This window comes from Manis pentadactyla, chromosome 10, assembly GCF_030020395.1.
Source record: "Manis pentadactyla isolate mManPen7 chromosome 10, mManPen7.hap1, whole genome shotgun sequence".
NCBI classification, from domain to species: Eukaryota; Metazoa; Chordata; class Mammalia; order Pholidota; family Manidae; genus Manis; species Manis pentadactyla.
In genome coordinates, this window is record NC_080028.1 from 32,355,160 (window position 1) to 32,380,948 (window position 25,789).

At 50.2% G+C, this 25,789-nt stretch overlaps 1 protein-coding gene across 10 annotated transcripts; it reads left to right on the forward strand.

The window, feature by feature from the left end:
* Window positions 1-4,647: 4,647 nt before the first annotated feature.
* PRPF40B (pre-mRNA processing factor 40 homolog B) lies at window positions 4,648-25,546 on the forward strand. 10 transcript variants are annotated; one of them, XM_057486556.1, is made up of 26 exons: window positions 5,158-5,297; window positions 11,399-11,479; window positions 12,175-12,318; window positions 12,623-12,688; window positions 13,360-13,387; window positions 13,598-13,623; window positions 13,755-13,865; window positions 14,148-14,268; window positions 14,351-14,375; window positions 14,609-14,800; window positions 15,043-15,169; window positions 15,252-15,316; window positions 15,843-16,007; window positions 16,108-16,216; window positions 16,577-16,727; window positions 17,437-17,570; window positions 18,233-18,347; window positions 18,495-18,586; window positions 22,828-22,944; window positions 23,168-23,305; window positions 23,504-23,599; window positions 23,848-23,934; window positions 24,136-24,313; window positions 24,478-24,641; window positions 24,765-24,908; window positions 25,009-25,546. In XM_057486556.1, exons 1-26 carry the CDS (start codon window positions 5,295-5,297, stop codon window positions 25,099-25,101), a joined length of 2,772 nt encoding a protein of 923 aa, XP_057342539.1. In that variant the 5' UTR covers window positions 5,158-5,294; the 3' UTR covers window positions 25,102-25,546. The 10 variants fall into 10 exon arrangements, with proteins under 10 accessions (XP_057342535.1, XP_057342534.1, XP_057342537.1 ...); XM_057486552.1 differs by lacking the exon at window positions 13,360-13,387 and having other exon boundaries at window positions 4,648-5,297; window positions 24,478-24,682; XM_057486551.1 differs by lacking the exon at window positions 13,360-13,387 and having other exon boundaries at window positions 4,648-5,297.
* Window positions 25,547-25,789: the final 243 nt, after the last annotated feature.

Consider the following 25,789-nt stretch of genomic DNA (forward strand, 5'->3'; position numbering starts at 1 on the left):
GCGTTCTCTTTTCCCTTGGGCCTGGGATGCTCCCTCTTCCAAGCCCCACTCCCATGCAGCTCTGTGGCCAGGAGCAATACCTTTATCACAGTTCAAGGGACACACTTAGGTGATCATTAGCCCAAGAAAGATGTTTGCACACTTTTTTTTAAAAAGCAGCTAATCCGCTTTTCCAACCAAAGCATCTTGCAGAACCTCACTATCTAAAACAGATAAAAGAAATATTTTATATTAGAACATATTTCTAAATTTCATCTTGTAATATCTCTGTTACAAAATTGTATCAGTGTCAACAACCCTGTTTTGATGAACCCCAAAATTTGATATATAGGACACTGGTGTGTATGTATTTTTAAATTACTGTTTTAAAAGCAGTTAAAATTCATTTAAAGTTTCTGGGAAAAAATGGTAGATTGAACACGTTTCTAATTTTGTTCTACTAAAAATATATTAAAACTATAGCAAAGGGATTTTTTAAGGCATAAATACACAAGGATAGGGAAATAGGAAAGGAGACAAGAGCAAAATACTTTAGGAAGCTGGAAAGCTTAATGTCTTAGACTAGAGAAAGATGGCTCTTAAGGCAGCTGTGGGGCAACCATACGGCACATGGAACTCATTGTGCCAGATAGCTGACCACCCCAGAAGGAAGACCTGAAGATGCTGACATCAGGGGCTCCCTGATATGCAGTTCTTGGCTGGCAAGCACCCCCACCCCCCACACGTACTGAGCCCTCAAAGCACGAAGGCCTCCAATATGCTTTTTGGTAGCCTTCCCTTAAATGTGAGCAGACAACCAAGGATTATCAGCCCTCCAAGGAAATAATCTAACAAGAAAGAGACCAAAGCAACAGAAAAAGAAATTTGGAGTGAACAGAGATTATGCAGAAAGAAAAAAACTTACACAAAAATCATCATTAATAGCTTCAGATGTTAAGGTACGCTATTGCATCTCTGAAACAAGATACTGTAAAAAGGAATATGTGGAGAGTAAAAATAAAGTGAGAGTAATAAAGCTCTTTAAAATATTGAAAAGCTCAGCAGCAGAATGGGAAGATCAAATTGAGAAAATCTCCCAGAAAACAAAGTGTTAAGTCCGGGGAAAGGAAATTCCTGGGCAATATACATCTAAAAAACCAAAATCAGTCAAAGGGAGAAATAAAGTTTAAAATCTGTTTATTGCTTACAAACTGCAGTTCGGGGCAGTTTCTCTTTCCTGCTCCAGCAGAAGCAAAACTGGCCCTTCCCCTCACCTCTCAGGTAGGATAAGCCCTCAGTTGCCCAGGTAACTACCCATTGATATGGAGATGAACTTCTCTCCACCCGTGAGGAATTATGCAAATGCACTAAAGCCATACTTCACTCCACCTCTGAACGCCTATTGATATGCAGGTGTACTAAAGCCAGGCGAGATATTGTGGAAATGTTACAATTTTACCCACACAAAGTAAATAAGATGGAAAGTAGGAGAGAAAAATAAGAAATTAGAAGGACCAGTCCAGCGGATTCATCACCTGAGTTACAAGAGTTCCAGAAAAAGAAAGAACTGAGAACATGGAAGGGAAGACATCCTCCAACAGAGAGATTTTAAGGAGGATGAAGTTGATGGAGTATCTGCTCTATCTAGATATTCTGAGAATTTAGGCAACTGGGGGAAGATTTTGAGGCAGATTTTGTGATAAATTCATAGAAAACAAACAAACAAAAACAAGATAATTCTTAATTCCATGAAAAATAAAAAGTTGTGCAGGAAAGGAAGAGTAATCAAAGTTTTCTGTATGGTTCAATGAATAGCATATGTAGTCACAGTGTTGTAATAATTGAAAATTATCACATTAAATTTGGTAGATGGAAGACGAGATGAGGTATAAGCGGTAGGAGAGGAAGGGGAAAGAGTCACTAAGTTCTCAAGTCTGCCCCTATTAATTGTTGGGGCTGGGGCAAAACTATAAACGGAGACTCACATACTAAATATTTTAATGTTACAAATTAAGCTAACAAATTGCTAAGTCAAATACCTTCTAAACGCCTAAGTTTACAAATACACCTTCATAAGGACCTCGAAGGCCATAAATTCTAATTCAGCATTTTTTGGAATTCTCAGAGTTCTACACTAGAAAAGACTCTTGTCTTGCCTGGCTCCCTTCCCTTAGGCCTTTGCCTCTGTCCCGCGTTGAGAGAGCTCCGCACAGGGTCCTGTGGACAGCCCAGCTTGTGCTCATGCGTCTGACAACAAATAGCTGCTCTTTGGCTACCTCTCCAGCTTGCAGATGCCCACACCATCAGCAAGGTGTTTCCCTGGGAAAGAAATCCAAGGTAGAAGCTGGTGCAGGCCCAGAAAGCAAGCTGGGCAAGGAGTTCCAGGGTCCCGTGTATTCAGAATACGGCCTACAAAGGGGTAAGTGGGCTTTGGCTGGGTATATCCCTTTGGACTCCTCACCCTTTGCAAAGGGATGCAGCTGGAGGAGGGCCAAAGATGTGAAGGTAAATGCCAAAAGAAACAGCTTAAAACAGTGAACATGGCTGCCTCCCTGAAAGGAGAGATGATGGAGGCAGGGCTCTGCAGTTTTAATTAACAAATCTTATACAATTATTTTATTCTTTAAAATAGGTGTGTACGCCACAATGAGATATCACCTCACACCAGTAAGGATGGCCAGCATTGAAAAGACTAAGAACAACAAATGCTGGCGAGGATGTGGAGAAAGGGGAACCCTCCTACACTGCTGGTGGGAATGTAAGCTAGTTCAGCCATTGTGGAAAGCGATATGGAGGTGCCTCAAAAAACTATAAATAGAAATACCATTTGACCCAGGAATTCCACTCTTAGGAATTTATCCAAAGAAAACAAGTTCTCAGATCCAAAAAGACATATGCACCTCTATGTTTATTGTAGCACTATTTACAATAGCTAAGATATGGAAGCAACCTAAGTGTCCATCAGTAGATGAATGGATAAAGATGTGGTACATATACACAATGGAATACTATTCAGCCATAAGAAAGAAACAAATCCTACCATTTGCGACAATATGATGGAGCTAGAGGGTTATTATGCTCAGTGAAATAAGCCAGGTGGAGAAAGACAAATGCCAAATGATTTCCCTCATTTGTGGAATATAACAATGAAGCAAAACTGAAAGAACAAAATGGCAGCAGACTCAGAGACTCCAAGGATGAACTAGTGGTTACCAAAGGGGAGGGGTGTGGGAGGGAGGGAGAAGGGGATTGAGGGGTATTATGTTTAGTACACATGGTGTGGGGAATCACGTGAAGAACAGTGTAGCACAGAGAAGGCACCCAGTGGATCTGTGGCATCTTACTACACTGATGGACAGTGACTGCACTGGGGTATGGGTGGGGACTTGATAATATGAGTAAATGTAGTAACCACATTGTTTTTTCATGTGAAACCTTCGTAAGAGTGTATTATCAATCATACCTTAATAAAAAATTTTTAAAAATAAATAAATAAAATAGGTGTGTATTTCCAAGAAATACCTAATTTAAAAAAACTTTAAAAATAAAAATGATTGATAAAAGTTCATGGAATTTCTGAACCACTTCTGCTATGCCTTAAAGTCTTAACAAAAAATTTCTAAAACCACAGGGATGGGCCCTCATTTGAGGCCATGTAGGTATTGTGATGAAAACTACAATGAAGTTTTTCTCTACAGTGGCCACCCCCGAAAATGAATTATTTACCTGTCCTCCCACTTGCCTCCTTTAATTTAGGACTTCTACATCGTGTTGTTTTCCTACCTCTCCTTTGCTAGACTCTAAGCTCCTTGCAAGCAAAGACCCGGCTCAAGAGCCTTTTATCTCCAGAACCTAGCACAGTACCAAGCACAGCACACAGGCTCAGCTAAGTGTTGATGAATAAAGGAAAAAGGAAACATCCTTAACCAGGGTTTGAAGGGAAAGTGTTGGACCCCCTTCTGCACCCATAAGCCTGGAGCCCCAGGCTTAATATCCTTATTAACCAAGACAGAGTGTTTTTGGTATATAATTAACATATATAAATATCTCTGTCATTTGACATTTATCATTGAAATAAATAGGTGGCAAATAATAAAGAGTACAGAGATATATATTCACATATATATGGTCAAATTTTTTAATAATAAAGTGAACATAATTCAATATGAAATAATAGGCTATTCAAAAATGGCGGAACAATTGGTATCCATATGAAAAAGTAAACAAAAAAATACAAAGTTTACTATTTCTTCATAGTATCCACCACAATAAATGACTTAAAGGGGGTTATAAAACTCAATATAGCTAACGCTGTAACTCTAAGGCTATAAAGCTATAACTCAAGCTTAAACTGTAAATATTCCCCAAAAATCATATAAGAAAGTCTTTGTAACCTTGAAGAAGTCATTTCTTTAGACAGGGGTACTAAAATAGTGGACCACAAAATAATACTCAGTGACTAGCGCTGAGACCTTCCACATACTCACTTTGGGTTTTAATTCCCTTATCTGCACAACATAGTATTTATCTCACATTTTTAATCCCTGTAAAGATCGGATTCCTGCTCCTTTTCACCGCTCGGTGGGAGCCTATCTAGAAAGAAGTAACTTCAGGGTCACGTGAGACGCACGTGTACAGCACTTGAGGGCAGGGATTTCTGGCATCAGTCCGGTTTTTTATCAGTCTCTGTGTGCCCAGTCCCTGGTCTACATGAGGTTCAAAATAAATAGTTGTTGGAGGAATTAATTAAAAACTGCTAAAAATAACTACGTAGCCACTAAAAAACTGCTTTGTAAGGTGCAAAGATACCCCTATACTCGCAATGAATTCTTCGGTCCAGCCCCTGGGTCTCGGAGCGAGCGTGCGGGATCCAGCCGCTCCGAGCGCTGTGCAGGGCGGAGGCGCCAGCCGTGCCGCGGAGGCCGGGAAGCAGCGGACCGAGGTCTGGAGGCGGTGGGAGGGAAGGGCAGAAAGGCAGATTTACGAGCGCGCGCGGAGCCGGCGCTCAGTCGGCTTTGTGCAACACAGCGTCGGCCGTCACTCAGAGTCCGGAGCGGGCGCGCCCCGCCCCCAGGTGGGCGGACCCGGGACCCGGTGGCGCGGGGGCGGGGCCTGGTTCTCCGCGCCGGGGGCGGGGACGGACCCGGGATCTCCGGGCCGGTGCAGGGCCCGCTGGTCCGCGGGAGCGACCGGAGCCACGGCCACCAAGGGGTGCGACCCCCACTGGCCCCGCCTTCCCGGCTGCGGTCCAGCCAATCAGAGCAGCTTTTACTGGCGGGTGGGCCGAGCTGGCCCAGCTGCTCGGAGGCTCTGGCATGGTAACGTCCCCGCGCGGGGGTGGAGGGGCCCGGGGGCCCGGGGCGGTCCCACAGTGCCCCCGGCGGCCCGGGCCGGGCCCCGGGGGGCAGGGAGGCTGCCGGGGGTAACCGGGACCCTGGGGAATGGCGAGGGGAATGAGGGGTTAGGGAGGAGAGCCTGGGAGGGGAGATGGGGGCGGGGATTTGGGGGAGAAGGGGCGGGGGAGGCCATGATGGAGGATGGCGTGGGGGGGGCGGGGTGAGGGGTGTTTGGGGGGAGGATGGCTTGGGGGGGGCGGGGTGAGGGGTGTTTTGGGGGTTGAGGGGAACTAGAGTTGAGGGCCTGGGTGAGGGGGAAGAAGGGAAGAAGTGAAGGGTAGGTTTGTGAAAAATGGAAGGGAAAGAAGAGGGGGTGGGAGAGTGGGAACCGTGGTACGAGGGGCGAGCTAGGGGCCACAGTTTCCCCTCCTGGGATATTTGGCGTGCGACATGCCCCTCCCCCAAACCTAGTGCTTGTTCCATTTGGAAGCCCTGGAGGCCCCGTAAGTCCACTTGGAGACCCCCTCTATCTCCCCGCATTGTGTCCAGAGGTGAAGAGGCTCTCTATGCCCCCAATCCAGTGCTTGATAGTCCAAGTACTGAGAGAGCCAAGGACCCGTAGCCCTAACCCTGGCTGTGCCATCAACAAACTGTGTAACAAGTCTGTGTGACCTTGGGCAAGTCACTACCTTTCTTTGGGCCTCGGATTTCGCAGATTCAGAAAAATAAATCAATAAAGGAAAATGCATAAGAATGATACCCTAGATATCTTCCAGCTCCAAAATGGGGCGGTTCTTGAGAGAATTCAGGAGAATGAGTTCTAGGACGTGGGGAACAAGAGAAGGAAGGCTGAAGATGGAGGAGAGGCCTTCAGCTGGGGCTGCAGGAAATCCTCAGGGATGTCGGGGGATGGTAGGCACAAAGCCTGAAGGCTGGAGCAGGCTAGCTAGAGCCTCCGCAATACTCTTGGAGGGATGGAAGGACTCTGGAAGTAGAGGAAGAGGTTGAGAGCTAACCCAAGAAAGATGAATACCAGAAGTAACATTCTGTTCTTCAGAGTGAGTGGTGAGGGGATGGCAGGATCAGAGAGAAGCAATAGAAAATATTTTCTAGGCAGTATCTTGGGGAGCAGGAGGAATAATAAGGCTGGGATGGGAGTGGGGACTAGGTTGGTCTTGAGAACAGAAGTAGGGTTAGGTGCTGTTTGCAGGCAGCTGAAGCAAGGCAGCAGGTAGAAACAAGACCACATGGTAATCAGCTGGTCTCAGCCTCCTGGTACTTTTCTTTTTGATGATGGCTACCTCTTTGTGAGAGAGGTGCCTGCAGCCTTCATTTTCCAGCACGAATCCCTTCAGGGAGTGAGTCAGACCAGGCCAACCTTGGGATCACCTGGCTGTCTGAAGATTTCAGGATTGTGTGAGGATTGGAATAAAAAAACGAGGGAGTAAATTTGAGTGCAGGAAATAGGTGGGGCACCATCATCCTTGCTTGGAGGCAGCTTTGTGGAATAGTTGAGAGCCCAGGATTCCAAACCTGCCTCTGTCATTTAAGCTCTTGGAACCCTGGTTAGGTTACTTAATCTCTCTGTACCTCAGTTTCTTTATCTGTAAAGTGGAGGTAATAACTTTAAGATGGTTGCGAAGATTAAGTGAATGGCTTGCTATATGACTCACAATAGGCACTCAGTAAATATTAGCTATTAGCTGTCACTATTCCCTCTTTCCATGCTTTTCGTTCTCTCCGTTCTTGCCTTTTTCTCCTTTTGTTCTTTCTTTTGAATCTTCGGTTTTGAGATGTCACTTAGATATGGAGGCTGAGAAGAATCGATTACATCTTGGTAGGGGGCGGGGTGCAGCGCTTCACTGGCCCAGGTGAGCGCGAGATGATCATGAGATGATCAGCTGTCTCTTCGTTGTCTCTCCCCAGACCGCAAATGAGTGTTTGTTACAGGGACGACAGGATCTGCTATTTCAGCCCCCTTTGCTATATTCCTTTCGCACAGGAGTTACTTCAGATTCTCACCCAGAAATGTAATAGTCTCAAAGTAGTACAGGCACTGCACCAAGTGAAATAGAGGCAGGGGTGTTTCAGGAAAGAAAGTTTACATGTACAGGGGAGGCTCAGGGAAAGGAGGGCTTTGGAAGTTCCATAGTAATTTGCATTCGTTCCATTGCTCTGTCCTCTGTCGGGAACTGTCCCAAACAGGCCAGTGTCTGAATTGTAGCCAGGGGTCTCCATTCCAAATTAAAGATGGTCATATACAGTTTTTTATTATTTAGGTTTTCACATGACAGTATTTGATTCTAGTTCCCTTTGCCCAGCCACACAGCCTCTGCCAGGCTGCCCCTCTCATGACAGCCAGCCTTCACCCAAAGAATTTAGATAAATGTACCTGGTTACATATGCATGTATGCACGTGTATATGCATGTACACACACTTCCCTGTTTTGGATATTCCAGTATGCAAAAATCTAATAAGGTTAAGGATGAATCTGCATTTTGTCACAGCCCTTCGTGAGCAGGGACCTGACTAGACACTCAGAGATTTAAAAGGAGAAAAAAACTTGATCACTGAATGTAGGGAAATCCCCACGTAAGTAGGGAGACAGGCAGTCCCACGTGAAACACCCAGCAAACATCCACAGATCCGCATGTCATTGGTGCAGAGTAATATAGCATTTATCGTGAGGAGACAGATAGGTAGGAGTGTGGGGGGGGGTGGTCCAAAGGTAACCTGAAGTGGGTGAATATTGGATCATCTTGAGCAAAGTCGGAGACAAAGTAGAATAAAAGGAAAACATGCAGTGATTAACAATTCCTGTACAAAGAGGAGGAGGGAAGCTTCGACTCAGAATGAGCGAAGAGTGGAATGGTCCACGCTGAAAGCTTTGAATGTTTAGAGGAGGCATTTTCTAGGGTGAGCAGTAGAGAGCCACCCCCGGTTATCAAGAAAATACTGGATCCTTGCTGATTTAACCACATGGGCCACAGGGGATATGCTAGAGTGAAAAAACAGACCTGTGTCCTGTGGCAAGGACTATGCTTTTAAGGGGGGCAAGGCTGGAGGGCAGATTGGATGCTGTCCTGGCTCTGTCCCTAACAGCAATGGGACCTCAGACCAATTACTCCCTCTTAATTTTCTTTCTGAAGAGAAGGGACCACGTTGGGTGGTTGCCAAGAGTATCCTCCGGTCCTAACATTGTGTTCCCTGGATGTGTTCTTATCAAATATGTTCTTTACCAATGACTGTTTTGTAGGACCAACCAAGAGTATTCAGTCATTAATTCAATAAGTATTTATTAGCACCTACTGTGCCATTAGGGGGTGATGAGAAAAATACAATGGGATAGGATATGGGGATGAGCAAAAACAGACAAAAAAGCCAAAGTTCCTGCCCCTTAGAGGTTTCAGTCTAGTGTAGGTAGCATATATTTCATAGATTCTAATACTTACATTTTAACATTTCTGAAGTCACGATGCATCTTAAAATCGGTAAAGTATAATTGGGAGCATTTGTTTTTTATTAGTGCCACATAAAATAATAGTGCAATCAGAATTGTACAGGTAACTGTAAAATTCCAGTGGGTAATTGCTGAGGAGGAAGGTGCATTGTATGATCATGTAAAAGAAGGTTCTGACCGCCAGTCCGCCGAGTTGGGAGGAAGGTTTTCTTGAGGAAATGATGGCTGTTAGAGGTGAAGGATATATAGGTGAGGTGTGTGGTGTTCTGGGGAAGACTTCCCCAGGCAGAGGTGGAGGCCTGAGGTTGGAGAACTGCCAGGGGAGGTGTGACTGGAGCGCAGACCTGGGAGCTTAGCATGGACGAGGCTGGCAAGGCAGATGGGGAGCAAAACTCCCACAGCCTCCCAGGCCCTGGGCAGGGGTTTTGGTCCTTACCCTAATAATGGTGGGAGTCATCAAAGAGTTTAGGCAGGGGAGTAATGTGGTCTGAGGTGCATTTTGAACTGCAGGTGAGAGTAGATGTGGGCCAGTCAGCCAGCAGGCTACTGCAGTAAGATGAGAAAAGGGGTGATGGGGGTGGAGGAGGAAATGGAGAAGAGTAGGTGAATTCACGACAACAAATTTATAAAGTAAAATTAACTGGACTCAGTGATGTATTGACAGGGAAGAGAGAGGTGTGGGGAATTACTCACAGGTTTCTATCTTGGGCAACTCTGTGGATGGTAGCACCAGTTTCGGAGATGGATGGCCCTGGAGCCTGGTAGGACCCAAAGATGATTACGTAATATCTGGAAGTTACAGAGGCTCCCATGGCAGCTTGATGTGGGAGAGGAGAGGCACAGAACATGGGATTTCCTTCCATATTGGCTACTTTCTGACTTCCCCTGCTAAGGAAAGTTTCAGAGGGCAGGAGCAGGTCTGAACTGAATGCAGGGCTAGAATAGTAGAACACTAAGAAAAGTGATTCAAGTTGGAGGTTTGGCTTTTCCCCTTCTCTCCTTAGAACAAGACTGGCAGAAAGACAGGAAAGACAGATTGCTGAAGGTAGAGATCAGAGAGCATCTTTAAATGGGGAGCCTTCTTAGCATAGGGGTCATTGGTGAAGTAGAAGATTGGGCAGCAGTGAAATTGACTCCTCTTTAGCCAGCTACCACCCTTCCCTAGAATGCCTCTCTACTACCCTCCAACATTTAAGGAAAGAAAAGGAAGGACAGGGCCTTTTAGCTGTATCTCTAAGCCTTAATTCACTAAAGAGAAATATTTTTGGATGGGTAATATAGTCATTTGGGTGTACTTTGAAAAGTTACAAAAGGGCATACAGTGAAAAGTTACTGCCCCTTCCCCCTTCTACTAATATCTTGTGTGTCATCATTTGTTTCTGATTTTTATACAAATGGTGAAACTTTGCTGCACTTTGCTTTTTTCCCACTTGCTATTGTATCTTAGAGATCGCTCTGTATCAAGACAGAGCTTCTTCATTCTTTTTTTATGACTGCATAGTGTCCCATTTTATGTTTGTGTATTGTTACTGATGGATATTTGGGCTGATTCCGATCTTCTGTATTTACAAGTAATGCTGAGATGGAAACCTTGCATATGCATCAATCTGGCCATGTGGGGCTATGTCTATAGGATGCATTTTTAGAATAGGAAGGTTCTATATAGAGACTATCTGTTCTTCATTTGTTCATTCATTCAGTATTTATTGAGTACCCATTATATACCAGATAGCTGTGGCAGGTACCAGGAATTCCTCTTTCAATGAATCAGATCTGATCCCTGTCCTCATGGAATGTTATCCTCCAGAAAGGGGAAACATAATAATTACAAAAAAAAATAAGCATATACAAGGGGAGTAAAAAGGGAATCAGATAGAAAATAACTTGGAAGGATCTGCTTTAAATAGTGTCAAGAAGCTTTCTTAGAGCAAGTGATATTTAAGCTGAGAACTGAAGGATGGGATGCAGCCAGGCAGTAGGTGTAGGACAGGGAGCTCTTCAAAGCCTCATCCACAGGGAGAAATGCTCAGCATCTGTAGGGGAGGAGATGAGGGAGGTGGTTGGGAGTGGAAGCCATCTGAGTGAGTGACTAAAGATGAGCCAGCTAGGGAGGGGCTACAAGTGAAGAGGAGAGTTAGGGAGACGCGGCTACATGGGCAGCCAGTGGCTGTTTGTGCGTAGAGGGCTTTAGGATTGAATATCTGTAGCTGGGTGAATTCTGGTAGAGGAATGGGAGAAGAGGCCACTTCCTCCCTGGATACTTTGGGAATGGGAGACCTCTGTAACTGGTGTGAGGGAGGCACAGTCTTACCACAGGCAGAGGATTGGCCAGAAAGCCTTGTCAAGAGCCATCTGTGCCTGTAGAAGAACGTCCTCCATCTTCTCTGTGGCTTTGGCAAAGTAAAGGTGACATTGAAGGAGCATGGCCAGCTGGCTTTGGGCTGGCAGCAGAGTAAGCAGACTTGCCCAGGGCTCAGAGCTGGGAGTGGGTAGGAAATTGGGCTTGAAGACCCTCCCTCTGAACTTGGTACTCCTTTTTCCTCCCTACCCCTCTGCTTCCCTTCTGCCAAAGCCCATCTCTTTGCCCATCCTGGGTCCTGTGACTTTTCTCTCCCTCAACAGTCGGTTCCCGATTCTGGTCCCCGGCCCCCAGCAGCGCCTGCCCCCTTCCCACCGGGGCCCCCCATGATGCCACCGCCCTTCGTAAGTTTCATGTCTTTCCCTGGGCCTGGCTGTTCCAGCCTGCACCCAACTCCAGCCCCTCACGCTGCTGCACTGCCAGCACGTTTTGGGTGGTGCCCTCTGCTGCCTTTTTTAGAGGGATGGTTTTGCTTGGGCACTGGGGTGGGAGAAGCTGCTGCTGAGGTGTCCCCTTTGTCTTTTTGTCCTTGAGACCCCCTGGGGCTGGGGTCTGTAGTGTGGGGGGCAGGGTGGAGCTGCCTTTCTCTTTCCCTACTTCTCATCTGTATTCTTTAAATATGCCACAGAAGTCAGGCTGGCATAGCAACTGCTGGTCATTGAGTTGGGAAAAAAGGGTTGGGAGGCAGGGCCTGGAGGATTCAGGTACCCGGACAGCTGCCTTCTTGTCCTGCCTCTGAGAGGCTTTTCTGGGGAGAGTTGCCGCTGAGGTGGAGCCTTCCAGTGACAACCTGGTGGCGGTCACAGTGCCCCTTTCGCTCTCCCTTCCCGATCTCAAGAAGCTGTGTGCTTGCCTGTTTAACCCAAAGGACCCCCCAGTTACCAGTTTTTCCTGGTATTGAGGAGAGAGGCAGTTTCGTGCCTTGGAATTGCCTCAGAGCTGGGGTGGTGGGTGGGGAAGGGCGAGAGAAAAGTGGGTGCTCCTGACAGGTCTGAGGCAGTGTCTTCTCTGGCCCATTTCTCCCTTTCCTCATTTCCAGATGCCCCCTCCAGGAATCCCCCCACCCTTTCCTCCAATGGGGCTGCCCCCCATGAGTCAGAGACCACCAGCCATCCCCCCTATGCCACCTGGTATCATGCCCCCAATGCTTCCACCAATGGGGGCGCCACCTCCACTCACACAGGTAATCCTCTCCCCTGCACTAGGGCTTCAGGAAGCGCAGAGTTCATCTTGGGGTGGGAATGAAAGTGGGCATCTGGATTTCAAAAACTAGGTGGGAGGGGGTGGGGGCTTTGGGCCGGGCCGTGGGGCTCCGTCTGCTGAATGACTGGAGAAAACTCTCAGGTGAGGCTGAGAGCCCGGAACCTGGGGATCACCTGGGGAGGTGCCCACAGGAGGCTCATGGTCCCAGCGGGGTCTCAGTACCCTGCCCAGCCTGTGCCTGCCCACACCTCGCTAGCTCGATTTTATCTTCCTTGTTTCTGCAGATACCAGGAATGGTGCCTCCCATGATGCCAGGAATGCTGATGCCAGCGGTGCCTGTCACCGCCGCGGTAAGCACTGGGGCCAGCCGGAGCCTTGTGTCTGCCCCACAGCCTTGGGTCTGACTTGGAGTACCTGGATGTGGCCTCTATTCTTCCTGTCTTCTCATCAACTCCGTCCTGCCGGCAGCACTCCCCATCCCCAAATCGTCCTCTCCAGCTGTGCTCAGCTCTTCTAGTCTCTTGCTCACCCTCCAAGGCATATACATTCTCTCATTTCCCCACGCTATGTCCAGCTCCCTTAAGGGACACACCTAGGCCTGGCACTCCTCCCCTCGCAGAGCTAGCACTGTGGACACCTGCATACAGTGCCCCCTTCACATCTTTTTTGTCTCTGGAGGAAACAGCAGCACTTGGGGAATCTCGCTGTACCTTCTTGTGCCATTGCTCAGTTTAGCAGAGTCTGGGTACATGTCAAATAGCATTTGACATCACTGTGGAGATGGGCCTTGGAGTTTGACTCAACAAAACAGTCTCACTTGAGAAACATGAAGATAGCTGCAGGGTGGTCCCCCACTAAGATCCTAGAGCCACAGCCCTGGATGGGGGGAAGCATGTTAGGGAGCAGAGGTCCCTGGGAGCAGGGCACATGGATCCTGGCCTGCTTCTCCATCCCCCATGGCCTGGGTCCTGGGGGCCACTGGGCTTGGCCCCAACCCTTCCCCCTCCTCTTTCTTCGGCAGACGGCTCCAGGTGCGGACACCGCCAGCTGTGAGTCTTCTAGGGGCCTGCTCCCCCCAGGCTCGGAGGTTGGGGGTACAGGGAGAGGGGATCGTGGACTAGAGCCCACCCTGGATCATGCCTGTTGGGGTGCCAGGGAGCAGGGGATATTTATTGGGGATGCAATGAGGGAGGAACAGGTGGGGATAAGATGGGAGCTGGAACAAGGACTTAATATGTTTCCTTTGGCTTCTTTTCTAGCTGTTGTGGCTGGGACAGGTCCTCCGGTGAGTTCTTTCAGCTCAGGGGTCTCGGGGTAGAAAGGCTGAAATGGGAGTGCTGATGTAAATCTTTGGGGTGAGGAGAAGAAGCTTTGGGAAAGGGGCCTTGACAACCATTCTGTGCCCCCCTCCCCCAGAGGGCTCTATGGAGTGAGCATGTGGCCCCTGATGGGCGCATCTACTACTACAATGCTGACGACAAGCAGTCCGTGTGGGAGAAGCCCAGCGTGCTCAAGTCCAAGGCAGAGGTCCTGAGCGGGGCTTTCTGGTCCTTCCTTTCAGCTGCCTTGACCCTTCCAAGTCCTTGGCTTCCCCTACATCTCTAACCATACATGTGGTTCCTCTGATCCCAAGATCCCTGACTACCCCCTGCATCCCCTAGGACTTTAGGAAGGCCACCTTCCCCCATGTGGAGCCAGATCAGGTGGTAGCTAAAAACTGTCCCCTACTCGCTGGGCCCCCTGAGCTCTCCTCCATCTGCCTGGAGGGTGTGCACAGCCCACTCATGTCCTCTGACCATCTTCTTGCAGCTGCTGCTGTCCCAGTGTCCCTGGAAAGAGTACAAGTCTGACACAGGCAAATCTTACTATTACAACAATCGGAGCAAGGAATCCCGCTGGACCCGGCCCAAGGACCTGGATGACCTGGAGGGTGAGGAGGGCCTGGGTCCGGGCCTGTGCTCTGGGGAGTGGCCCTTACGACTTTGTGACCATGTTCTCTTTTCCTGTTGCAGCTCTAGTCAAACAAGAGGCTGCAGGGTGAGTGACTTGCCCACTTGCCCATCTATCTATCCATATTTGGGGCCACCTGAGGGGTGGGAATGGACTCTCTCCCCATAATCCCTGCTCTGTGGGAGGAAGAGCCAGCTCTCAGTCTCCTTGTGGAGGGTCTGCTCTGGCCCCAGTCCTTCCAGGGATAGAGAGACCAGCCAGCACCTGACCATCTTTATCCCTGCTCTGCTCGTGGGCACTGCCCTTCCGCTCACCCTCAGGAAACAGCAGCAGCAGCCGCCACAGCCTCCTCAGCCACAGCCTGACCCCCCACCTGTGCCACCGGGCCCCACCTCTGTGCCCACTAGTATCCTAGAACCTGAACCAGGTGGGAGTGAAGATTGCGATATGTCAGAGGCTGTCCAGCCTGTGGAGCAGGGGTTCCTGCAGCAGCTGGAGGAGGGTCCCAGCAGGTGAGGGCTGCACACACCCCCGCCCCGAGGCATTCCAGATGCTGACCTCAGGCTCCCAGCCTGTCCCCCCTTGACCTCTGCCAGACCTTTCGGGAGGGGTATGAAGATCTGGGCGTGATCTCTGAAAGGAAGAAAAGGGCTGCTCTGGGAAGCCAGGAGGGGGTGGTGCCACTGATCACACAGTCACTGAAGGCTTCTACGACCGGGGGCTGCTGTGGCTGAGCCCCTGTGCTCCCCCCCAGTTCTGGACAGCATCAGCCACCACAGCAGGAGGAAGAGGAATCAAAGCCAGAACCAGAGAGGTCTGGCCTCAGCTGGAGTAACCGAGAGAAGGCAAAACAGGCCTTCAAGGAGCTACTGAGGGACAAGGTGCTGGGGTGGTGCTCCCAGGGTAGGCCTGGAGGGGGCTGGAGGTGGGCAGGCCCCGTGACCCCCACCTGCTCCATTCTAGGCTGTCCCCTCCAACGCCTCGTGGGAACAGGCCATGAAGATGGTGGTCACCGACCCCCGTTACAGGTAGGCCTGGGCAGAGGGAGCCAGGCCCTCTAGACCTCATTTATAAGAGATCTGGGCCAGGCACTCCCTGAGAAACCCCAGCTCAGCACTCAGCCCCACAGGGTCCAGAGTCTAGAGAGTGATACATGGGTGAAGATGCAAGGGGGAAGAGAAGCTGGAGGGCCTCCGGGAGGTGGGGGAAGTTTCTGACATAAGACATTCAATAAATGCTTGTTGAATTGAATTGATTTGAATTGAATTAATTTGGGAAAGGGGGGCTGGATAGGGCAGAGGCCGGACTGTGACTTCAGCACCCCAAGCAGAAGGGCCCAGTATTAGCAGTGTCTTGGAGGCCCCTACTGCCTCTCACCCCTCGCTACACCCCAGAGACCTGTCTTGCCTCCCTGTGCCCTTGAGCCCTTACAGCCTGCTGTGCCCGTGCATGGACCCCTCACTAGTTCTGTGTGGCGTGACGCTGCCTAGCAGGTTGAGTAGGGTGGTTCGGGCTGATTCTGTCCCCACACCACTCCCACCCTCTACACCCCAGTGCCTTACCCAAACTGAGTGAGAAAAAGCAGGCATTCAATGCCTACAAGGCGCAGCGGGAGAAGGAGGAGAAGGAAGAGGCCCGGCTAAAGGCCAAGGAGGCCAAGCAGACCTTGCAGCATTTCCTGGAGCAGCATGAACGCATGACCTCCACCACCCGCTACCGGTCAGGGGGATGGGCCGGGGTGGGGCCTGGGAACCCTGAGAACACTGGGCGCAGGGTCTGTGTTCTCTGCCCACCTACCCACAGCCCATATGCTCTGCAGGCGGGCAGAACAGACCTTTGGGGATTTGGAGGTCTGGGCTGTGGTCCCTGAGAGGGATCGAAAAGAAGTTTATGATGATGTCCTCTTCTTTCTGGCCAAGAAGGAGAAGGTAACAAGTCACTGGGTTGGATCAGTCAGCTCTAGTTTTGTCTTAGACTCTCCATGTCTCTGCTCACTTAGGGACCCTGGTTCACTTCTGTGCTGCCCCAGGGTCCCAGCTCCTTACACGGAAGCTGGTGTAGCACTTGTACACCCCCCACTTCTGGTCTGCCTACAACCTGGGCATGGAAAGGCAGGAGGGAGTCTTTGAGGGCTTGGACTATAAACTGTCCTCCTTCCCCTTTCTGAGAACATAAAGCTTTGAGCCTTCTAAGGTTCCCTAGCTGCTAGCCTTTCCTCAAATTTCTGCCCAGGCCCGCTTGTGTAGCTCCAGCCTGCCCTGCCTTACCCTGACCCTGTGGCTCCATAGGAACAGGCCAAGCAGCTCCGGCGTCGCAATATCCAGGCCCTGAAGAGCATCCTGGATGGGATGAGTAGCGTCAACTTCCAAACCACATGGTCCCAGGCCCAGCAGTACCTCATGGATAATCCCAGCTTTGCTCAGGACCATCAGCTGCAGAGTAAGCCTGAGGTTCCACTCTCGCCTGTCCTTTCCCCTTTCCTCCCTGACCTGGGCCCCCAGAACCTGCCTTATGTGGCTCCCTTACACCTGCCTGGATGCCCTTCTGGACATCCAGGACTGCCCACACTCTCTCACTCCTTGTATCTCTGGACTCTGGAGATCCCACAGTGCTTAAGGACACCCCCTCCCTGCCTTCAAGGGTTGACATGGACATTGTATGTCCTTGGAGGAAGAGCTCTGGGACAGGAATCAGGAGACCTAGAGATGATTTTTATAGCTCATGTGACTATTAAATTGTCATGGCATAGTGGGCCTTAACTGGTCACACATGTTATAGTAAACTGTTGTTGGCCTGTAATCACTGGTGATATCAGAAATTCACCTTGTGACATTTCCTCAAAGCATGATTGATAGCCAGTTCCATAGAACAAAACCTCTGATTTAGAGATAACTGGTTTCATATGATGACTTCTAGTAACTGAATTCACAAGAGCCGAGCACTTGCTAGTTTTTCCACATACTGTTAATGGGGCCTCCTCAAAAACCACCACTCCAGTAGCCTCCCCCCCAGAGCCCCCTGCCCTCCTTATCCCACCTTGGTCATCCCTGGCACCTGTAGGGGTGGCATCCTCAAAGCTTTGGGGGTGCTGGGGTCTCAAAGGGTGTCCCGGCAGTGTGGTGCCTGCTGACCTCCTCCCTGTACTTAGACATGGACAAGGAAGATGCATTGATCTGCTTTGAGGAGCATATCCGGGCTTTGGAGAGAGAGGAGGAAGAGGAGCGGGAGCGGGCCCGGCTTCGGGAGCGGCGCCAGCAACGCAAGAACCGGGAGGCCTTTCAGGTATATTCACCACCTGCTGGACCGGAGCTCAGTTCAGCCTCAGACCATCTCCTGTCCACCCAGGCTGCGCCTCTTCTTGGCCAGGCCCACTGTGTTTTGTCTGTGCCCAGTCCTGTCCCAGCAACATGGGGCTTCTCTGTGCCTGCAGTTTTGTGTTCCTCAGCTCTGGGCCATGCTCCTCTAGGGAGACTGATGTATGCACCACCTAGAAACTGCCAGCAGAGAGCACCCTAAAGGCACGGCTTGGCAGCTAGGCCAAGGTTATTTCCCTTTGGTGGGGAGCCAGACAGGCATAGCTAGTTATTCCCTAGCTTGGAGGTGGTGATGGTGACAGTGGTAATGGTGGGTGTGACTTAGCTGTAACACGTCAGGAAGTTGAAACCAAGTCACGGGAAGATAGTGCTGCAGGCAAGCTTCTGTCTCTGTCTCCTGGCCCAGCTCGCACTAAGGTTTCAGTCTGTCCCAGCCGGTATTTATGTTCTCTCCTGTTGCATTGCTCTCTGCCTCCCCATCCGTATCTCCCCATCTCTGCCTCCCTTGCCTGCATTTGCTCAATCAGGATGGTCCCTGCCTCTCCCTGCCATCCCCCTCTTCCTCCCCAGTCTTTGGTTCTGCCTCCCTCCCTGTCTCTCTCACCCTATAACTGGCTTCTCCCTGCTCAGACCTTCCTGGACGAGCTGCATGAGACAGGGCAGCTGCATTCTATGTCCACCTGGATGGAGCTGTACCCAGCAGTCAGCACTGATGTCCGCTTTGCCAACATGCTGGGCCAGCCGGGTAAGGCAGCCAGGCTACCCCTCCTCTGGCCTGGCTTCCTGCCCTGCCATCCTCTCTACACCCCCACTCCCTGCTCCTGTCCTCGACCCCACCCCGAGGCCTTGGGAAGCTGCCGCCGCCAGGCCCCCCTCCCTCCCTCCCCCGCAGGCTCCACCCCTCTGGACTTGTTCAAGTTCTATGTGGAGGAGTTGAAGGCACGATTCCATGATGAGAAGAAGATCATTAAGGACATCCTTAAGGTGAGGGAGGCCAGGGGCTGTGGGCAGATGCAGGCCATGCTCTCTGGACAGGACTCCCTGCTAAGTCCTGTTTTGTAGGAGGATTTCAGCTGAATTTAGCAAATACCTATTGTGATCCTTTACTGTGCACTGGGGACACAGAAATAAATATGATTTTTGCCCATAGGAAGTCATGGCCTAATAGGAAAATAGTCATGACATTTATTACATAGAGGGGCAAGTGTTATTACAGAGATGAGAACCAGAAGAATTGGCATTTGAACTGCACCTGGGTGGAGGTAGGTGGAGGTCCTGGGCATAGGGTACCACAGGGGCAAAGGCGGAATGGAAGGTCATGTTAGGTTTGAGGAGCAGGAAGCATAGCTAAGTTATAAACTGGTAGCCCTCAGATACATTCCTTCTGGCCTATAGGGTGGTTTAGAAAAATTTGGAATTCATTGCTAACATTTTAAAATCAGGAGATTGCACATAAAAATCTGGATTTTCAGCTTCTCTTGAAAATTTGGATTACCTATCAGCGCTGGGCTGGTTTTGCAAGGCATTCAGTAGACTCAAGCTGAGATGCCATGTGTTTTAGAAGGGGCACAACGGCCTTATCTTCACCACTCTGGTCACTGCCCTGATGTGGCAGTGAGTTCAGCTGCCATTTACCTACTGTCACACGTGTGCGTCGCTTTTCTTACACTGGAGAAATGGTTCTCAATATCCATTTCTATCAAAGGTGAAAAAGTGATTGTATTTCAGAAAATACAAAAACAAAGGTGAAAAGTGACAGCCTTGCATTTCAGAAGAGAACCAAAGAGCCTGTTTCTTTGTGGAAGTGAAGAACCTTCTAATGTGCTGAGGAGGCAGTGTGCACGGTGGTTAGGAGCAGCACTGTGGAGGCAGACACCTGGTGTTACAAGTCCAGCTTAACCACTTTCTCGTTGTGTGACTTTGGGCAGATTACTTAACCTTTCTAAGCCTTAGTTTCCTTATCTGAAAAATGGGGAATTTTCTATCACGTACATCTAATTACTGAGGGAAGTATTTGGGACCTGGGGTGAGCAGGGTCTGAAAATACAGCTAGAAATGTCCCACTGCACACACATTTCTTTGAAGCCCTGTGTTTTGCCTCACAAATTCATGCAGGTATTGCATTTTAATACCATATTACTTCTCTGTTTAATATAAACTTAGTATTTTTAAATTATTTACCGTTAGGTAAGACAATAGCATATTGTCCTGTGGTTTCCTGTTTCTCTGGACCCACATGCCCCAGTTTGGAAGTAGAGTGCCACATGTGAGATGCCTTGAATGAAATAAGTACTTTGGGTTTTTATCTTGTAAGTAATGGGGAGCCAGGGAATAAACTGATGAGATGACGTCTTGGAAGAGCCATGGTGATAGTGAAGGGTAGCACCTCCAAGGCTGATGAGCACTTGTATCCTTGGGGAGGTGGGTTGGGGGAGGCCAGTACCTGATGCCTCAGGATACTGAAAGTGATAATGGCGAGTAATTCAAACAGATTTTGAGCCTTCCTCCTTTTCTGTCTCATGCCAAGCCTCTCCCTGCTCTTGGGGCCATTTGGTAGAAAAGCCTGAGCAGCACTGGGCTCTCAGGGCTGGTTAGAGGCGTAGGAGGTGAGCAGGGAGGCTCTTGCAGGAATCTAGGTGGGAAAGGAGCTCAAGGCAGGCCTGGCTGGGATGGCAGATAAGGCTGGGGCTCCAGCTGTGTTGCAGAGACCCCTAGATTTCCTCAGAGGTGCCTTGGATATGCAAGGGAAGTTGAGTGGAGGGATTTTAATGCTTGTTTTTGTATTTTGAAGTACAGCAGCTTCTCTTTTATACATTGAGGTTCTATGTAAGATTTTGATTGAAAAAATGTTTTCTGCTGTTAAAAAAAGAAAGTTCAAAATCAGGATAGTTGTTCAGAAGTAGAATTGACATGACTCTGTGAAATAGAGGGAAAGGAAGGAGTGACTTGGAAGTTGGCGGGGGTGGATGGTGACACTGTTGGTAAGGATCGAGCAGGAAGAAAAGAACAGGCCTGGAAAAATAGGAATTCCATTTGGGGAATTACTCTCAAGAGCATCCTGGGGTAGAGAGGAATACAGCAAATACCATATTTTATTTTTTTAATTAATGTATCAAATACCATATTTTAAATAGGATAATCATATAAAGTGGAAATCTCTATATCCCAAATATAAAAAATATCTGAATTTTATTGGATGCTTAACTTTAGTCACAGAGTGGCTGGTCCTCCAGACAGGCCTGCAGGAGTCTTTGCTGAGTCCATCCCCACACCACCTGAGAAAGCAGCTGCTTTAGTTTCCCTTCTTCTCCCTCTTTGGGTCCCTGCCTGTGGAGGGCAGGCAAGCCCAAGAGTCCCTGTGGCCACCCACCAGCCAGGTGGACTGGTGGCACCTCTTACCCCATAGGGTAATGCAGAGCCCTGGACTTGGAACAGCGGGAAAATCGAAGCTCCAGGTCTGGGAGATCCATGGGGATGGGGCTCACAGGAAATTAATTCTCTTGGGATCTGCTGATTTGAAGTGTCTAAGAAATACCCAGTTTACCCAGCCCAAACCAGTTTCTCCAAAAATCATGAGAGAGGGGCTGGGACCATGTAGATTGAAAAGACTTAAGTACTGTTCTCAGGGGAACAAGCACATACAAGAGGGTAAAAGAGCTCAGAGAGACAGATGACAACCCTGGAGAGTGGAGTGTGGAAGGTTGAACAGCAGAGGTGCCAAGGATGAGTGAGGACAGAGAAGGGGCTCTTGGGGTTGGCCATTAGGAACCTGAGCAGCGACAGTCTGTGGGAGAGCAGTGTCCGTGGAGAGGGTTCAGTGGGTACAGTAGCACCGGCTTTAAAGTTGGGTAACTGTTGGCTGTTTATTGGTTGAGATCTCTGCAAATTATATAGTGTCTGAGCCTCGATTTCCTCTTCTGTAAAGTGGGGATAATTTATGTGCAAGGTTGTGAGAATTAAATACTTGTAAAGTGTCTGATAGTAGGCTCAATAATAAATGTTTATTTTCCTTTGTGCTGAAATTTAAAGATTTTGAAATAAAGGTAAAGAAGCAGAGGTTGTCAGTTTGAGAAAGGTGAGAGCAGGTGGAAAAAGATGTCCCAGGTTAAGTAAGGTATGCACTCGAAAGGAGGAGCCAGTGAAGAGGTGAGGTCGAAGCTTTCAATTCCCTGAAAGATGACATGCTGTTTGAGAAGCCTGGAGAGCATGGGTTGAGGAAGTCCTTTTGGAAAAGGCAAGAAGACTATGCGCCCCTGCCCTCAGCAGGAAGGCTGGAGCAAGTTGGAGCTGTGCAGAGGGAGCACAAGGGCATCTGGGCCTGTGCCCCAGCTGATTGGAGAGCCAGCCTTCAAACTCCATTTGCTACACTTTCCATCAAGTGGCCAAATGAGATAACTTTCCTAACCCTCTGCTTTCACAGGGGTGTTGGGAGGCTTCAGTGTGAAGCCCAGAGCCTGGCCTGTGGTGTTTTGAGAACGTGAGGTATTTTTAATGTTTGGGAGTTGGATACCTGCTGGCCTCTTTCTCCTGTGGACTATGTCGTCTGTGTGGGTATAGTGCTTAAACTACGGGCTTTGGCATTAAAAAGACCTGGGGTAGTTCCTCCGTGAATAGCCGTGAAACCTTGGACAAGTGCTTATTTCTGTAGACCTTGGTTTCTTTGTCTGCATAAAATTAGGAGACTGGGACTTATGTTTAACTTTAGAAACTGATGATTAAGGGGATCACTGTGTGTGAAGCACCTCATCATGGTACTGGGTACTTAGTAAGCACTCAGTGAATACAGGCAAAGGATGGGACCAGCAGATGTTGACTGAGAATGCAAGGGGGCTGGTTTTGCAAGGCATTCAGTAGACTCAAGGCAGGCCCAGCTGGGGCCTGAACTTTAAGCCAATGGAACAAATAACTAATTGTGGGAAACTCAGTTATCAATCAGCAGGCACTGTACACATGCACATACACACACACCCTGCTCCCTCTTCCCATGTGAACCCCCCAGCTCCCTATGACAACCAAGGGTAGGTGTGGGGAGGGGGAGAGCTTAATTGTCAGATGGTGAGGACTCGGACAGCTTGTTTTCCAAAGTGCATCCCAGTCCTATGGATCTCTTCTGGGGGCAGGGCCTTCTTGAGCATTCTAGTCTGACCTCTCTGCCTGCCCCAGAGGCCAGCTTTGGGCCTTGGGCCTAAGGTGCCCCCTTACTTCATGCACTGCTGTGCCCACAGGACCGGGGCTTCTGCGTGGAGGTGAACACAGCCTTTGAGGACTTCGCCCATGTCATAAGCTTTGACAAGAGGGCTGCTGCGCTGGACGCAGGCAACATCAAGCTGACCTTCAATAGTGTGAGTGCCCAGGCGGGCCAGGGCTGTAGCCAGGGCTCCATTCTTAAATGCATCCCTGTGTCTTGTTCCATTCCTTCTCACTCACTGCCTCATGTGACAGTACCCCCAGTTCATTGATAGTAGGAGCCCAGACCCCAACTTCCCACCTTGTAAGGTGTGCCTGAGTGGGGCCCAGGCTCCCACCCTCCTGGGTGACCCCGTTTTGCGTCCTTTCTGCCCTCAGCTGCTGGAGAAAGCAGAGGCACGAGAGAGAGAGCGGGAGAAGGAGGAGGCACGAAGGATGCGGCGCAGGGAAGCTGCCTTTCGAAGCATGCTGAGGCAGGCTGTGCCTGCTGTGGAGCTGGGCACTGCCTGGGAAGAGGTCAGGACTGCAGCCTGGCACCACACACCACCCCAGTCCTGAGGGCAGCTGTGCTTGGCCACTTCTGGGGGCCCACCCGTCATAGCACAGCTCATGGCCAGCTCCAGCTCCCTTCCTTCCTCTGCCCCAGCCCTGCGCTCATGGCGGTGTCCATGCCGTGCCAGGGCTGGTCTGATCAGCAATGCTCTCCTGTTCAAGGTCCGTGAGCGCTTTGTGTGCGACTCAGCCTTTGAGCAGATCACCCTCGAGTCGGAGCGGATCCGGCTCTTCCGGGAGTTCCTGCAGGTACTGGAGGTGAGGCAGCACTCTGGTCCTCCGTATTGGACACCCAGGGCCAGCTCAGTAGAGACCTTGGTGACCTCTCACTCCACCCCAGGGCTCTTCTTTCCCTCCACAACTAAGGAAAGAGAGGTCTTAGGGTGCCCCCTGGGTAGGCCTAAGGCCCTGGCCTGAGAGGAGGAGGCAAAACCAGATTTTAGGATGCAGGGTGCTTCCTGGGGCTAATATGGTGCTTTCCTCACCCTACCCTCTGCCTTTACCAGACTGAGTGCCAGCACCTCCACACCAAAGGCCGAAAACACAGCAGGAAGGGCAAGAAGCACCATCGCAAGCGTTCCCACTCGCCCTCAGTGAGTTGGTGGGTAGGAGGGATGTGGGGTAAGGCTGGATTGTTTTGGGGAAAGAACCACTTTACTTTTTCCCATTCATCACCTGCCCTGGAGGGAGATTTCTTTGGCCCCAGATCCTCCTCTCAGTCTCCAGTTCCCAGGCTGAAAGGCTCCGGAGGCCAGAGTGCCTCAGCACTGACATGTATCTGCTGGTCTACCCAGGGCTCTGAGTCAGAAGAGGAGGAACTGCCCCCACCATCTCTCCGGCCCCCCAAACGGAGGAGGCGGAACCCCTCAGAGTCAGGCTCTGAGCCTTCTTCCTCACTTGATTCAGTTGAAAGTGGGGGTGCTGTCCTTGGAGGACGGGGCTCCCCATCCTCCCGCCTTTTCCTTGGATCAGGTAAGCAATTGGGAGCTAGAGAAGTTGGTCCAAACCGAGGAGGCCCTGGGTACCCCCTCCAGTCCCTGAGGGGAGAGTGGACTTGGGGGCTGCAGCTGCTGGCCCCCATCCAGGCAGGAAACGGGCAGACTGAAGGAAAACTGGACTGACTGAGACTTCCTCAGACAGGTCCCTGTCTATGAAGAATGAGCGGATGGACTGTGGCAGAGAAAAGGATGAGCTCTCCCTTCTCCTGTGGGACTTAGTGGGGAATTTTCTATCTCCAGATCATGGCCTTCGGAAAGCCAAGAAACCAAAAAAGAAAACTAAGAAGAGAAGACACAAGTCGGTGCGTAGAGAAGGAACGTCTACCCGAGGCCCTGCTATTTTGTGAGCTCTCTTCCACCCGCCTGTTGCACCTCCTGGGCTGTTTTCCACGGGAACTGAGGAGGCGGGCTCTGGGCTCTTACAGAACAGTCCTGAGAGCGAGACAGACCCCGAGGAGAAAGCTGGCAAGGAGAGTGACGAGAAAGAACCAGAACAGGACAAGGACAGGGAGCTCCGGCGGGCAGAGCTCCCTAACCGCTCCCCAGCTTTTGGAATCAAGAAGGAGAAGGTGAGAGGCAGGCACCGGGCCCCAGCTCGGTCAGCACTCTGTCCAGGCCTCCACGGCCCTCGGGGGAGGCTGTGGGTGAGCTGTGCCTTTGCTCCACCAGACGGGCTGGGACACGTCGGAAAGTGAGCTGAGCGAGGGTGAGCTGGAAAGGCGGCGGCGGACGCTCCTGCAGCAGCTGGACGACCACCAATGACCCGACGAGCTGCTCTGACTCTGGTCTGCACGAGGCTGTGACTCCTAGGTCACCCTCACTGTCTGCCCCAGACTCCTTCCTCAGTCTGGTCTGTGTCCACTTTTCTTCAGTAACCCCACCCCAACACACCTTTGCCAGCACCTCCCAAGGTGTTCAGGGGCCTCCCCACTTCCCAGACAACTAGTGCAGTCCTTGCCCTCAGCCCTAGACCAGAGATTGGTGGTGTATGCCATGTGGGGTGGGTGGTGCCAGTAGATAAAATGTGACAAGGGGCCTCCAGGGAAGAGTGACAGGCTGGTGACAGGCAGGGTCCTTACCCTCTAGCATCAGTGCCTGCTCCTGCCTGCCCGGGACCTGGGGCTCAACAACTACTTTCATCCCTGGGACCCAGTGTATGTGTGTTCTGTTTTGTTTTTGTTTTTTAAATAACAATATTTATAACATGCCAGTGGCTCTTTTGTCTTTTCCATACGCTACTGGGGCAGGCTGGGTTCTGGACAGGTGCACGCATGGCCTGCAGAGGGCACTGGCGTCTCATAGCAGGCCTGCCTCCATTTGTGGGTGGAGTCCACCCAGTCCGGTTCCCCTTCCCCAGGCTTGTGCACTCACCTCCCCAAAAGCAGATGGCAGCTCTTCTTGTGCAGCCTCCTTTCTCTCCCTGTGGCTCAGGTCTGGCTACATGGCTACC